The following is a 14,111-nucleotide window of genomic DNA, read 5'->3' as shown; positions in this document are numbered from 1 at the left end:
CACAAGCTGTAGGCAACAGTGACCCAGCCAGGCCTGGCTCTGGCCAGACAGCACTCCCTGTGCCAGCTGCCTGTCTGGGTGCGTCAGCCTGAGACCTTGGCCAGTGCACTTGAGCCCTGATGCAGAGGCTGAGTCTGGAGGAGCCACATGTTGGTCTTCTTCCTCTGACGCAGGAAGTGCCCCCTGAGTTAGCCTACACTAACAGTGCCTTTCCCCCACCCTCCCTCTTACCTGAACTGGCCCCCGGGGCCCTCCTCACACACCCCATGTGGATTCTTGACACTGCTGGGGTTCAGACAGTGGTGGCTCCCCCAGGATGACCACACCCTACTCCCACACCCCTCTGTGCAGCATTTGTGGCTACAGACTTAGTTCCAGGGAGATAAAGACACTCATGCTGGGAGCTCAGAATGTCTGTGCAGAACTCAGTCAACTCGTGTGAATCCTGAAGGTGCGTCTCTCTTCCCCCGCTGCAGCCCAGAACGGGAGCCGGCAGCTGAAGCAGACCTCAGGTACCGTGTCCTGGGCGCACCTGCCCTCCAGTGCAGGCTTCCTCAGAGGGCTCGTCGGGCCGGAGAGCCCCAGAGCTCCCGCAGGCAGTCTCTGGCCCTGGCACAGCTGCAGGGAGGAAGCCCAGAGGGAGGGCTCTGTGCTCCACTGGGCAGTTTGGACGCCGCTGTGCCTCTTCTGCACACCCGGCCGTGCTCCTCACAGCAGTCGTTTTTATCTGGTGGATATCTTTGCCTTTTGTTTTTGTTAAATTTGGGGGGTTGGTTCTTAAAAAATTGCATCATGCAAAATATGGTTTCCTTGGCTCCACTTGTTTTTAAAAGTTCCATTTGGAAAGTTACCTGCTAACATCAAAGTTGAACGGTTTGGAAGCTGTTCAAGAAAGGAGGAAACCAGGGGTCCAGTGTTCACTTGGTTTCTTCCTGGGCCCTGGGTGGAGACTCGGGAAGGAGTACAGGCTGCAGGGGTGTGGCACGTGAGGTGCAGGGCAGGGAAGGACTGAGCTCCCCCAGTCAGCTAAGACCGGACACCTACGCCTAGCTCAGGCCCTGGGGAAGGGGAGGCCAGCAGGGCCACACACAGCAGATTTCTGCCAGCTGCACCTCCCCATCCTAGTGCCGCCTCACCCCTGCCCTGGTCTACACCACCATCTTGACAACTGCCTCCGAGAAGGAGCCCCTGAGAATGCCTCCTTACTCCCACTCTGCTTTTCCCAGGAAGAGAGGCCCCGTGGCCTATGCCTCTCAGAAACCATGGCTGCTAAATGCCACTGTGGAGGAGAATATCACCTTTGAGAGTCCGTTCAACAAACAACGGTAAAAGCCCATCGGAGGGAGGCGGGCTGGGGGAGGAGAGACATCGGTCATGGGCAGCATCAGCTACCGGTCCCTGTCCCCCAGCTCCAGCCAGCAGCTCTGCCCTTCCACTGATCTCCCACACCCAGCCGCCCACTCTCCAGCCCGCTTATCTGGATTTCAGCCTGTTCCATATGGTCCCTTTGGAAACGGTCCAGATGTGACTGGGCATCAGGGCAGCCCAACGCCCGAGTGATAGAAGGCGGGAGGAGAGAGAGACGAGGGAGCACCACTGCCCTGTCCTGTGGCTGGTGGGGAGGCCGAGCCAGCGCCTCAGCCTGTGCACTCTTTCCCCCCGGCAGTGAATGATAACCACTAACATCGACTGATTCTCACCAGGTGCCAGGCACAGGGCCAAGCTCTTTGTACCCATGATTTCCTCTAATGCTCACAACTAGTTGAGAAGGCAGGTACTATTATCATTCTCATTTTACAGATGAGGAAACCAAGGCTCAGAAAGGTTAGGTAATGTGCCCAAGGCCACTCAGACCCTAAGTGACAGAAATGGACCTCAAATCCAAGACTGCCTGACACCCAAGAACATGTCACTAAGACACCCTGATGCCTCCTCTGTGCACCCTGGCTGTCACCTGCCCGGGCAAAGAGCTGGCCAAGGAAGTAGGAGAGGAGCAGGCTGGGCAAATATTTGACCAGCCATTATCATTATCGCCTAAACCAGCCAGCAGTGATTTTCCCTGGCGGCGCCCCAAGCATGGGCTCTGGCTGCTGCTTTCCCCACTGCCCAGGGACCACGCGCCCTCTCTTGTCACTTATGTGGCATGTTTGCTGCCATCTAATTCCATCCTTCAAATATTTAACTTGCTCCAAGACCGTGGAAGGTGCTGCCCTTGGCTTTTTCTAAACTCACGTGGTGTTTGTTCGCACCCAAGCAGGAGGCCCATTAAAGCCATTGCTCACCCCGGGCACAGCTGCCTGGAGACTAATGACCCTCGGCGAGCGCTCAGGCCCCACTCCGGCCGCCGGGCCGATCAGCCGTGTCCCCACCCCACCCTGCTGCAGGTACAAGATGGTCATTGAAGCCTGCTCCCTACAGCCGGACATTGACATCCTGCCCCATGGAGACCAGACCCAGATTGGGGAACGGGTTAGTAGAGCCTCCAGGGGGTTTTCTCAAAACCAGGGCCTCAACCACCCCTGCTCCCCGCCTATCACCAGCTCCAGGCCCCGAGATCCTTCTCAGGGAGAGCAGGTACTTGGGGAGTGAGAGAGGGTGAAGCCTGCAAAGCTCCGTGGTGCAGTAGGGTCAAAACGATCTCCTTGAGCAAGGACGGTTTTCAGCCCTGCTTGGTGCAGAAGTCAGTTTAGTGCCTGCCCAGGCTGGAGATGACGGACATCTCCTTCAGCCACGCCCCGAGTGTATCCTGGGAGCTCCACGTACTACGCTAGGCTTAGCGTTATGCTCTCCAGGTGGGACAGTAGGATTCTCCTGTGGCTGCCCTCCTGTGTTTGATGAAATCCCTATGTCTTCTATCTTGGATTTCACTGGTCAGATGGTCCCTTGCCCCTATATGCTGACTGTTTATAGTCTTGGAGGTTATATTCCCCACTTCCCAGTGAGATCAGTGAACATGTACAAGTCCCTTCTCTCTGCAAAGTGAGAGGGGAACAAAGAGGTGGACAGAGCCAGGCCTCTATCTCAAAGAGCTCATAGTCAAGGAGGGGCCAGGACAGTCTCTCCTGAAGGGCTTTGGGGGCATGACCTTTCCTCTGCTTTGGTGACAGGGCATCAACCTGTCTGGTGGTCAGCGCCAGCGGATCAGCGTGGCCAGAGCCCTCTACCAGCACACCAACGTCGTCTTCTTGGTGAGTGCACCAGCTCGCACCTCCCTAGGGGCCCTCGTGTCTGATTTGTCTCCCTGGTTCATTGTCTACACACACACACACGCACCCCATCACCCAGCTACCTTCTTCTTTAGGAACAAACTTCTCCTGCCAGAGATATTATTTATTCATCTTATTGATGGGGAAACTGAGACAAGGATAGCACAAACGACCCACTGTGGACTTCACACTGAACTCTGAGGAAAAGGCGAGTAGTAGTTATGGGCTACTGCTCTGCAGGACCTGCCCAACCTCTCAGTACTCATTCAGCCTGACTGTAAGGATAGCCAGGGCGTGGAGTGTGTGCTGCCGCTTCCCATCTCATGCCCACAGCAGACATTGCTAGTTGATCAAAGAATTTCCCTCATAGAACCTTAATCTGGCCTCACAAGCCTTCTCAACACAGCACTCCAGGTAACCACTGGCAATCAAACAGGAAATGACACATATTAGCCACCCCTGGCTTACTTCATGCCAAGTTCTGTGTTAGGTGCCTTGGTTGATCTGAAGGATTCTAAGGCCCAGCCCTTGGCCCCAAAGGTTTAGAGTCTGATTAGAGAGACAGAGCTCACCCACACTCAAGAGCCACGGCCCAGCTGAGAGTCAAATGGTGTGAAACAGACCATGAGGAGCCTTATCCAAGGAGACAGCCTCGAGGGCTGGAGGAGGGCTTCCTGGAGGAGGGCCTTGAAGTGTGAGTCAGTTAAACAGAAGGAAACAGAGGCTGTGTAGAGAAAGAACTGAGAGAAGGAACCTCAGGTCTCTGGTCCCAGTTTTATTCCCTCTCCCCCACAGCACCCATAAGCACTCCCCACTAAACACACTCACTATGTGAGGTTCGTGGTGTGCGACATCTGACTCACGCACAGCACATCACCAAGTACTAGCTCATCCACGACCCCATGTGAACCCTAAACGACACTGTTAGAGAGAAATAAAGCAGATTTTTTAGTTTTATTTCAGCAAACTTTTATTTAACTCCTATTCTGTACCAGGCACCATCACAAGGGGGTCTCAGTTCTTTTGGAGGGAAGGAGAGGGTCTCACTTGTTAGGGACTTCCTGTAAATAACTATCGGATCAGCCTTGGTGCAGGTTTTTGCTGTAGCAGAGGAGAGGAGGCGAAGGGCAGGGTCAGGAAAGGACACAGGGTGGAGCACTGACAGAGGGACAGGCGGTAGTTCACCGGGCAGACAAATGGCGCATCCGTGCTCCAGGCAGAGGGAACAGTTTAGACGCCAGGCCTGGAACAGCAAGTTCCCTGGAAACCTGATGTGCAGAGACCTTGGGCAGTGCAGATGAGCAGTGAGGCTGGAAAGGAAGACCGGCAGGTTGTAAAGGGCCTGGGTTCCCACACCCAGGGATGCAGACTTCATAGGCTTTGCAGAGTTGTGGAAGTTGGGAGTCAGGAAGTGATTGTGATTAGATCCGTTTGAGAATGCTAACTGAAGGCAGTCCCATTTTAAGATAAGGCAACTGAGGCCCAGAGAGCTTAGGCTCATTGCCCAAGGCCACACGGCTCATAGTGTCAGTCCTAGACCAGAGCTGATGTAACTCTGCTGGGTGTTGTACTGACTGTCACCCCTCCCTGTACACTTGCCCCTACCTTCCCCCCTCTCTCCAGGACGACCCCTTCTCAGCTCTGGATGTCCATCTGAGTGACCACTTGATGCAGGCCGGGATCCTCGAGCTCCTCAGAGACGATAACAGGACAGTGGTCTTAGTGACCCACAAGCTACAGTACCTGCCACACGCAGACTGGGTGAGGGGCCGCAGGAGGTCAAGCTGTGGAGGGCTGGGGTGGGGGAGGCAGTCTGGCACCTTCAGAGGAGGTAATGAGAGGCTCCATAGCAACGGCTGAGGGCTACCACGCAGAAGAGGTCCACACTGGCTGGCCGCGTGCAGACCGGGCAGATGAGGGAGCCCTGCGCAGCCCAGGGGTTGGTGTCGCCTACAGCTGCCACATTCCCCACCCTAGCCTGGGTCTCACAAGGGCCGGCACCAAGAAGGCTCGGAAAGGAGCAGATATTCAGTTCCTACCTCTGTTCCTGCTCAGGCGGATGTCTCATCCCCCTTGCTAGGGGGGTGCCCATTGGACGGGAAAACCAGCTTCCTGCCATGGTGGGTTGGATTCAAGTTGGGACAAGATGGAAGAGATGGACACAAATGATAGCAGTAGGAACAGAGATTTCTGTATTATCAATGGAATGCAGTTTTGTGAAACCCCACACTGACTGAATCCCCATACTCCTCAGCATGTAGAAACAGTTACTTTTCCATTCATTGAAAAGCACTTAATTCTTAAGATGGAAATCGTGTGACTTTTGAAATCTGTGCCTCGCCTGACCCTTATATAAATTTGCCCCTGAGAATTGAGGTCCTCCCTGAGCATCAGGCCTGTGCTAAGTGGCCCTTCTAACTCCCCCCACGTAAGTCTCCCTTCCACATGTAGTGAGACCCTCCCTCCACTATGAAAAAGGGAAGAAAGCCCTGGCTGGTGTAGCTCCATGGACTGAGCACGGGCTATGAACCAAAAGGTTGCTAGTTCAATACCCAGTCAGGGAACATGCTTGGGTTGCAGGTCAGGTCCCCAGATGGGGGTGCGTGAGAGGCAACCACACATTGATATTTCTTTCCCTCTCTTTCTCCTTCCCTTCCCCTCTCTCTAAAGATAAAAATAAATAAAATCTTTTTTAAAAAAGAAAAAGAAAAAAGGAAAAAATCCAGATTTTAAAAAAAAGCTAAAACAAGTCCAGGTTCAAGTCTGAGTCTCCATGGCGACCTTGGCAAGGCAGTGCAGGACAATCCTTAATCCAAAGCAGGCAAATACGGAGGTGTCTGGTTTCTGGAAGTATCGGTAGATAGGACTCCCAGCACCCCTCCCTAAACCCCAGTGTGAGGAGTCAGGGTGAGAGGGACAGGGGTAGGTGTCTGAATTATCATGAGTCCATGTGAGTGTGAAACACTGGGTGTTTCAAATAAAATAAGTTTTATTGATTTCAAAGAGACATGGCTACACACACTCTGACCAATGGGTACTTTGCCAAAACTGCTGGACCTCTCAGACCTGCCTTGAGGAGGAGCGAAGGGGAGTGTGCAATTAGCCCATTGCATGTATAAAAACAGCTGCCACAGCCGCCCCGCAGATAACCAGACAGCTTGACCAGGATGCGCTAAGTTGCTCTGCAAACCCTCCTATCCACCATGGGCAACCATTGAGAATAACACCCCAGATGTACCAAATTCTAAACCCTGGGAGTGTGTTAATGAGGGTTGGTTATCACTGCGGGCTTATTGCAGTGGGTGAGCCAGAGGTCATTTGTAGTAGGGAAAAGATGTGTGTCTGTCCACTTCTACCTCCTCATCCAGGCGGGGTGTGACCTCCACTCCCCATCCCCAGCCAGGCCTCTGCAGGGTTTGCTTCTGCCTTTCCAGATCATCGCTATGAAAGACGGCACCATCCAGAGGGAGGGCACGCTCAAGGACTTCCAGAGGTCTGAGTGCCAGCTCTTTGAGCACTGGAAGACCCTCATGAACCGGCAGGACCAAGAGCTGGAGAAGGTGGGTATATCCTAGGGGCCAGGCAACCACCCCCTGAGAAGAAGGTTCCGCTAGAACTAACCTCATAAAGGCCTTCCTGCCCTCACCAGCCCCAGGAAACCCCCCAAAATGTCAGATGTGAGAGCTGAGTACGAACTTGCTGCTAGCAGGGGAGAGCCAGTACCTGCGCCCACTGCCCCAGGCAGAGTCAGGTGGATGCCTTCCTTTTATCCTGAGATAGTCAAGCACCATTTAGTTTACAAAGTTGCAGAAAATCAACTCTGACTGGCTAAGCAAAGAAAAAAGGAGGGGAGGAGTTAAGAGTGTATTGAATCATGAAACTAGAAAGTCCAGGGGTGTCATAGCTTCAGGTAGAGCTGGATCCAGGCAGTTAAACATTGTCATGAGGGCTCTGTTTCTCCCCATCCCTTGGCTCTGCTCCCCTCAGATTGGCTTCATTCCTATGGTAGCAGTGAGGGACATTGGCAGTCTGAGGTTTATATTCTCCCAGATTGGCAACTGCCAGAAAGAGAGTACCTCTTTCAGGATTGCTTAGCAAAAATCCCAGGGCTGGCTCTTACTGGTCCAATTTGGTCACATGCACACATCTGAACAAATCATTGTAACCAGCGATGTGGAAGGTAAGGACTGGCCAGTCCTGTCATATGCCCATTCCTGGAGCCAGGGAGAATGACCAGCCCTCCTGAATCACAGAGACTAAGAACAAGAGAGAGGTGGTGCCCCACAAGGACAGTGGGGTGCTGTCAGCTGATAAAGGGGAAGTATATCCCTCTGGACCCTCCATGAGGCAGGAGCAATCTGGAAATTGACACTGTTTGTGACCAGGGGTGGTTGCCCCCTTTCCTCCCTTTTCCCCTCTGCACACCTGAATAAGACATTAGCCAAGCCCCATTTGGCTTTCAGGAGACGGTCATGGAGAGAAAAGTCCCAGAGCCATCCCAGGGCCTGCCCCGGGCCATGTCCTCAAGAGATGGCCTCCTACAGGATGAGGAAGAGGAGGAAGGTACAGACAATGGGACTGGGAGTGAAGTCACGGCCTGAGGTCTGATTATTCCCTGGGAGACTAATAAGGTCTGAGGTTCGGAGGGTGGTAAGATAGTATGCCTTTGATTACACTCTTCCCTCTGTGTGTCTCAGTCCCTCGGTCTTCCCTTCTGTCAGTGGTCAGTGCTGGTTCACCCTCAGGGGTCATGAAATGTGAAGCCACAAGGTGGGTTCTTTCGGCCCACAGAGGAGGCCGCCGAGAGCGAGGAGGAGGACAACCTGTCGTCGCTGCTGCACCAGCGCGCCAAGATCCCGTGGCGAGCCTGCGCCAAGTATCTGTCGTCTGCTGGCGTCCTGCTCTTGTCGCTGCTCGTCTTCTCCCAGCTGCTCAAGCACATGGTCCTGGTGGCCATTGATTACTGGCTGGCCAAGTGGACTGACAGTGCCCTGACTGTGAGCCCCATGGCCAGGAACTGCTCCTTCAGCCAGGTGGGGCCCACAGCCCTGGGGCAGCGGTTGGGGGTGGGGCAGAGAAGGCTGAGCCATGGACACCCCCAGGACCCTGCCTCATTCTCTGCCTGGCCCAGGAATGCTCCCTCGACAAGGACGTCTATGCCATGGTATTCACAGTGCTCTGCAGCCTGGGCATCGTGCTGTGCCTGGTCACATCTGTCACAGTGGAGTGGACGGGGCTGAAGGTGGCCAAGAGGTTGCACCGCAGCCTGCTGAACCAGATCATCCTGGCTCCCATGAGGTATCCCTCTCCCCCGCCACGCTGGGGTTGCGGGCAACTCACTACTACTGGGGCCTCAGTTGTCCCATCTGAACCTCTGTCACAGGCTGTTGGGCATGACTCAAGGAGCCTCAAGTGTGTGTAAAAGTGCCCTCCTTGATGCAGAAAGCAGAGGGAAACTGGCATTTACTCAGCTAGACACAGTGCTAGGCATTTTACGGGGCTAACTCATCCAATTGTCACAGCAGTCTTTCAAAGGGAGCACCTGCAGGCTCTGTGACAACGTTAGTTTCTCTTCCCTGGGCAGGTACCGTCTGCCTGTCTCCACCCATGGGCTCAGCTCCCCACTCCTCTCTGTCCTTCCTCAGCCAGCCCACAGGTGCTGACACTGGGGACATGGTGTAGCTGTTCTAATCTTCTGTAATGGCCTGGTTAAAAACCTCAAAGACCGCTTGGTGTGAAAGAAGTCACTGCCCAACTGGCTGGTCAGTTTGGCTTAACAACACAGCAGGCGAATGAACGGGTTACCTGGCCCCACCCTCATCTGTGCCAGACCTCACCGCCTGACTACAATATTTACTTTCCAGCCTCCTCAGCTCTCTGCAGCTCAGAGACATGGCCTCAAAGTTTACTCACCCTCCATTTGTCCCAGAACTGTAGTTCTGGATACTCTGGTTGGGGGTAGGCTGCCTCTTTGTCACAGCTGCAGTGATGACAGCCAGAGTAGCCTTGCAGGGTCAGTCAGCTGACAGGCTGTACCCGGGGCCCTGTCCCCTGACTGGTTGTCCCTCTGACTGGTTGTCCCTCTGGAGAGGACTCTATGTCCCAGGAAGGACAACAGCTGCCGGGTGAGTCAGGCCTGGCGAGCAGCCGAGAAAGGTGGCAGTGGTCACGCATGGGCTTGGTAGTAAGAGAGGCTAGTGAGGGGCCAGCACCCTACTGGGCTGCTGTGAGAATTTTCGGGGACTCAGGTCAGGGGTCTACAGACCTTCAAAGGCCACCTCCCATGGGGAGTTAGACACAGGGGTGACTCCAGAGACACCGAAATGAAAGAAGTAACTACCTCATTCAATGAACAGTTTGTTCATTATTCAGTCAACAAACGAATCATGTCTTCTGGTTGCCTCTTAGGTTTTTTGAGACCACACCCCTTGGAAGCATCCTGAACAGATTCTCTTCTGATTGTAATACCATCGACCAGGTACACAGGCCTCGACCCGTTTCTCCAGCTCAGAGAGAGGCCCGGCCCCTGTCAGTTGCTGGCTTCCCCAGAACCCGTGACCGGGGCCCTGGAGGAGGGACCCAGAGGGCCCCAATCTGGTTATAAGGCCCTCCTGGTAGGCCTTCAGAACAAGGCTGAGAGAAACCGCATGCCCTTGCCTTCCATCCAAGAGCCCCCTGGCTCACTCCAGTAAGGTTCCGGCATATTCTGAACCAAGGTGACCGATTCTGTGGATAACGTTTGTTTTCACTGAGCCCCTGTTTTTTTCTCTACCACCGTGCTAGATAGTGAGAAAAGACAGCCCCAGCCCCTGCCCTCAGGGAGCCTGCGGTGTAGCTGTGGAGACAATACGCTGGCAGCAACAACGTGGGGGAACAGAGCCTGGCAGGGACAGCACACCAAACGTCATCAAACGCCAAAACTCACCTCCCGCTCCCACCCTCCCCTCCCTCAGCACATCCCTTCCACCCTGGAGTGCCTGAGCCGCTCCACCCTGCTCTGCGTCTCCGCCCTGGCTGTCATCTCCTACGTCACACCTGTGTTCCTCGTGGCCCTCTTGCCCCTGGCCGTCGTGTGCTACTTCATCCAGAAGTACTTCCGGGTGGCGTCCAGGTGAGGGAGTCACTTGCCAGGGTCCCAAGGTGGGGTTGGAGGGGGGAGGATGGGAGGTGCTTTGCCATGGGCAGTTTGGTACTCTGGTTGGAGCCCTCACTGGTAGAGTCGGGTTCCCCATGAAAAGGCAAACAGACGTAAAGGAGATGAAATGTTTGCATCCCACTACACTAACATAAATAATCGAGTGTCAGCAGCACCCACGCTGAGGGTAACATCCGGACTGTTTCTGTGGGAGCTGTGCAGGAACGGGACTCCAGGTCAGGGCGAGTGTGCGTGTTTATGCCCTGCACTCTCTTCCCCAAACTGCTTCTCAGCAGGGTTGTGTGAGTCCGGCCAGCTGAGAGCTGGGCATGCAGGCCGAGGACACCTGACGCGAGGGGTGTTACGGCAACCCCACCTCCCAGCCACCTGTCACGAGGGAATCTCTCACGATTCTCCTTATCACACTCGCCCTCCTGAGCCTTGGAGCCACACATGCCTCTTTCCTACTCAAAGTTTTCTATGAACCTTCTCTAGAAATTTTTTCTGGGAGTGATTCTGTTAAGCTCGTAGATTCAGAGAGTTGCAGGGACCGCATGTCTCAAACTGCCAAGGACGACCTGGCCGTGGGTCACGGAATCGGTATCAGAGATCACAACCAGCATTGATAAAATAATTAAATAGCACAGATAACAGACTATATGCACAGAGTGACAGTAGCTTTGCCCCATGAAAGCTCTGTTTGGGTGGTGTAGGGGCGAGTGTGTGCGGATGTGTGGTGCAAAATGTGTGTCTTGCTTACTACAGCCCTGGTCAGAGAGGCCAAGTCCCTTCCCCAAGTGCACAATGTTGGCTAAAAACTGGAGTCAAACTGCTGATCAGCAGTTGTGATAGTTACATTTAGGTACATCCTGGCCACAATTACCTTGACCACAGGACTAAGATTTCTATAAATGGTTTTTTGCCTTAATGACCTGGAATCCCCTGGTATGCACAAGGAACATAGTACATTGACAGTCACAGAACCACAGTGGCCTTTTGAACACTGTACAAGCTGTTCTACAAGGTTCCCTTCTCCTGCCAGAGAAACTGCCCTGGTCCCCTGGCACCCACATTGGTGGGTTTGGAGGCAGTTTGTCTGGGAAAGCTGCTTCCTGCATCCCAACCTGGCCATCCCAGCCCTAAGGCACTTGGCAAGGTACAGCTGTGGAGGGCAGGAGCAATTCTGTTTCCATGGAAACCCCTGGCCTGCCCCCTGAAGGTGCTCTTTAGATTCTGACCTGTGACGTGCTGAAACCTATTGTGGTCATTGGGGAGGGGACTGGAAGCTTCCAGTTGGCCCTTCTATTCCTTTGACTAGTGTCTCAGGGTTCAGGTTGTTCTCCTGTGAAAGGGAGCTAACGCTGCCTGCCCCGTCTTGCTGCAGAGCGAGGCCCTGCAGCTCAAGCACAGGGACGGAGCTGCAGTCGAGAGGAAAGGGAGGCCCAGGATAGCACAACTGTGCCAGCATGCTGATTACGCACCTTACATAAACCAGCTGTCCAGTTCTTACACTGCTTGATGGGGTGGTACCATTGACCTCCTGCTCTGCCGGTGAAAGGCAGAGATCTAGAGGGGTGAAACCATTTGCCCATGTGGTCCAAGGGGTGGAGGTAGGATTCAGACCCAGGCTGAGCCCTGAGCCTGTCCCCCTAACCATCCCTCTCTGCTCCCCTGCCACAGGGACCTGCAGCAGCTGGATGACACCACCCAGCTCCCGCTGCTCTCACATTTTGCGGAAACTGTGGAAGGCCTCATCACCATCCGGGCCTTCAGGTACCAGGTTCACCCCAGGATGGGGGTGGGCAGGGGTGGGGCTGGGGTCATGGGTCATGAAATTCAATTCTCAGGGTTCCACTTAGGAAGGGCCAGGACATATGTCTCCCGACCCCTTCTCAAACCTCCAGGCTCAGATGATGTCCCCCAGGGGGGTCAGGCCAGGCGGGCTCCACTGCATGACCCAGAGCGGGAAGCCTCAGCCCTGCAGCCAGGCCCGGGCCCTCTGTGAACTGAGGCTGGGACAAGCCTTCATATATCAATGCTAGAAAGGCCCTTAATCATATGGGCAAGCATGAGGGGTCTTTTGTTGAGAACCTCCTATGAGTCAAACACTATGCTGAGCTCTTTCCGTGCCAATCTCATTCATCCCGCCCTGCAATCCAAGCTGGTGTCAACGATTATTCCTATTGCTCAGATAAGGAAATTGAGGCTCAGAGTTGAACAAGCCCAGACTTGAACTTGCTCATTCATTCAACAAACTTTACTGAGCATTCACCATGTGCTAAGCCCCATGCCAGGCACTGAAAAGATAGGAGTCAGATGAGCTCCTGTCCTGGAGGTATTTACATTGCAGTCTTTGAGCAGACCAGGACAAGCCCATGTGACAGGCACTCTGAAAGAAAGGGGGATACAAGCTGTGGGAGCACACAAGGGGAGGGCAGTCATGGAAGGCTTCATAGAGGAGGTAGCAATGGAGCTAGGACTCAAAGGGTAGATACAAGTTCACCAGACTGGAGGAATACCCCTAAAACTTCAGTGCCCCTGCCATCCTCTTGCTACTCTGACTTGTGATGCTGGACTGGACGGGAGCATCTGAGGCTGCTGGAGGAGTTTGGGGGCTCTTACTCCCCTCCCCAGTCTCTGTCTGATGTATTGGGGCATCTCTCCTCCAGCCAGACATGTCAGAAACCCCTGACCCAGGTAGTTGGGCTCTGGTATCTAAGCCTCAACCAGAGAGTGATTCCAGCCTATTTTTAGAATGGCACAGCTGTACAGGGTGTGACAGGAGCCATGTGACACCAAGGCCTGTGTCCAAGAGTAACCCTAGGGCCCGAGAACCAGCTGAGAGGGTCCAGGGAAGTTTACATCCTTCCCCCAAAGCCCCCAAAGTCTGGCTGCAGCCTTGGGAGAGATACCCAGTCCCTGGTGTGGTCCTCTTAGGGTCTTGTCTAGTAGAACCAAGGAAAGCCAAGTTCTGCCCTGGCCTTGGCTCTGCTCCCAGGACAGCCCCTGCCCCGCCGCAGGCCTGTGCTGTCTTCCATATAGAAGCTGCCTGGAGCCCGACGTGAGACTCTGGGGTCTCCTCCCAGCCTCCTTCTCAAGCCTGAACTTCCCCGGTTTCTTCAACTTCCAGGGCGTCCTGGGCTAGCCCCGCCCCTAAGTTTTGGTGATGTCTATCTTATACATAACTGGTGTCCTCGAGGTCTTCAGGCTGGACCTGGGGCAGAGGGCCTGCCACTTTCCTAGAGGGGGTCAGACCCTCTCAGTAGGATACACATGGTTCCCAGCATCCTGCAACCAGTCCCAGGGCAAGCCTGTGGTCACCCAGAGGAACTGCTGCCCAGCGAGGCCTCCCACACCCCACACTGATGTGGTGGATGGTTTTTAAGTGAATGAAGAACTTGATTATCATCCCTTGGATGTGTTTAATTCATTGGCTCCTGCCCAGCAGCCTACCCTGTGCTAAGTGTTGTACATACACTATTGCATCTACTCCTCACAAGAGCCCCAGGACACAGTTGCTGTGGCCCCATACTAAAATGGGGAGAAGGGGTCCAGAGAGGCTGAGCAACCAGTCTGAGGCTGCACAGTCAGTGAGAGCTGGTGCTGGGCTTGTAACCCAGACCTGTCTGACCTTCTGGCTTTTCTAAGAGTCCTACTTTCCCCCCACAAAATCTTCCAAGAGCACCCAGCCCTGGGCTCAGTGTTGGGCTCAGAGGTTGTTGCCGTCCACGTAGGAACTATAACTATCCGGTGAGGAAACTGGGACTCGG

At 54.3% G+C, this 14,111-nt stretch overlaps 1 protein-coding gene across 2 annotated transcripts in view; it reads left to right on the top strand.

The window, feature by feature from the left end:
• ABCC8 (ATP binding cassette subfamily C member 8) overlaps positions 1-14,111 on the top strand; it is a 78,116-nt gene that overhangs the window by 57,789 nt on the left and 6,216 nt on the right. For both annotated transcript variants that reach the window (XM_028515614.2, XM_028515612.2), the window contains exons 18-29: positions 477-512; positions 1,227-1,325; positions 2,385-2,469; positions 3,108-3,188; positions 4,830-4,967; positions 6,641-6,766; positions 7,670-7,769; positions 7,998-8,239; positions 8,338-8,504; positions 9,615-9,684; positions 10,160-10,317; positions 12,022-12,114. In XM_028515614.2, the coding sequence (XP_028371415.1) occupies positions 477-512; positions 1,227-1,325; positions 2,385-2,469; positions 3,108-3,188; positions 4,830-4,967; positions 6,641-6,766; positions 7,670-7,769; positions 7,998-8,239; positions 8,338-8,504; positions 9,615-9,684; positions 10,160-10,317; positions 12,022-12,114 (1,395 nt within the window). The remainder of the gene's footprint in view (positions 1-476; positions 513-1,226; positions 1,326-2,384; positions 2,470-3,107; positions 3,189-4,829; positions 4,968-6,640; positions 6,767-7,669; positions 7,770-7,997; positions 8,240-8,337; positions 8,505-9,614; positions 9,685-10,159; positions 10,318-12,021; positions 12,115-14,111) is intronic.

This window comes from Phyllostomus discolor, chromosome 6, assembly GCF_004126475.2.
Source record: "Phyllostomus discolor isolate MPI-MPIP mPhyDis1 chromosome 6, mPhyDis1.pri.v3, whole genome shotgun sequence".
Taxonomy (NCBI): domain Eukaryota; kingdom Metazoa; phylum Chordata; class Mammalia; order Chiroptera; family Phyllostomidae; genus Phyllostomus; species Phyllostomus discolor.
The sequence above is the reverse complement of the archived record's forward strand: the minus strand, read 5'-3'. Positions and strand labels throughout refer to the sequence as shown.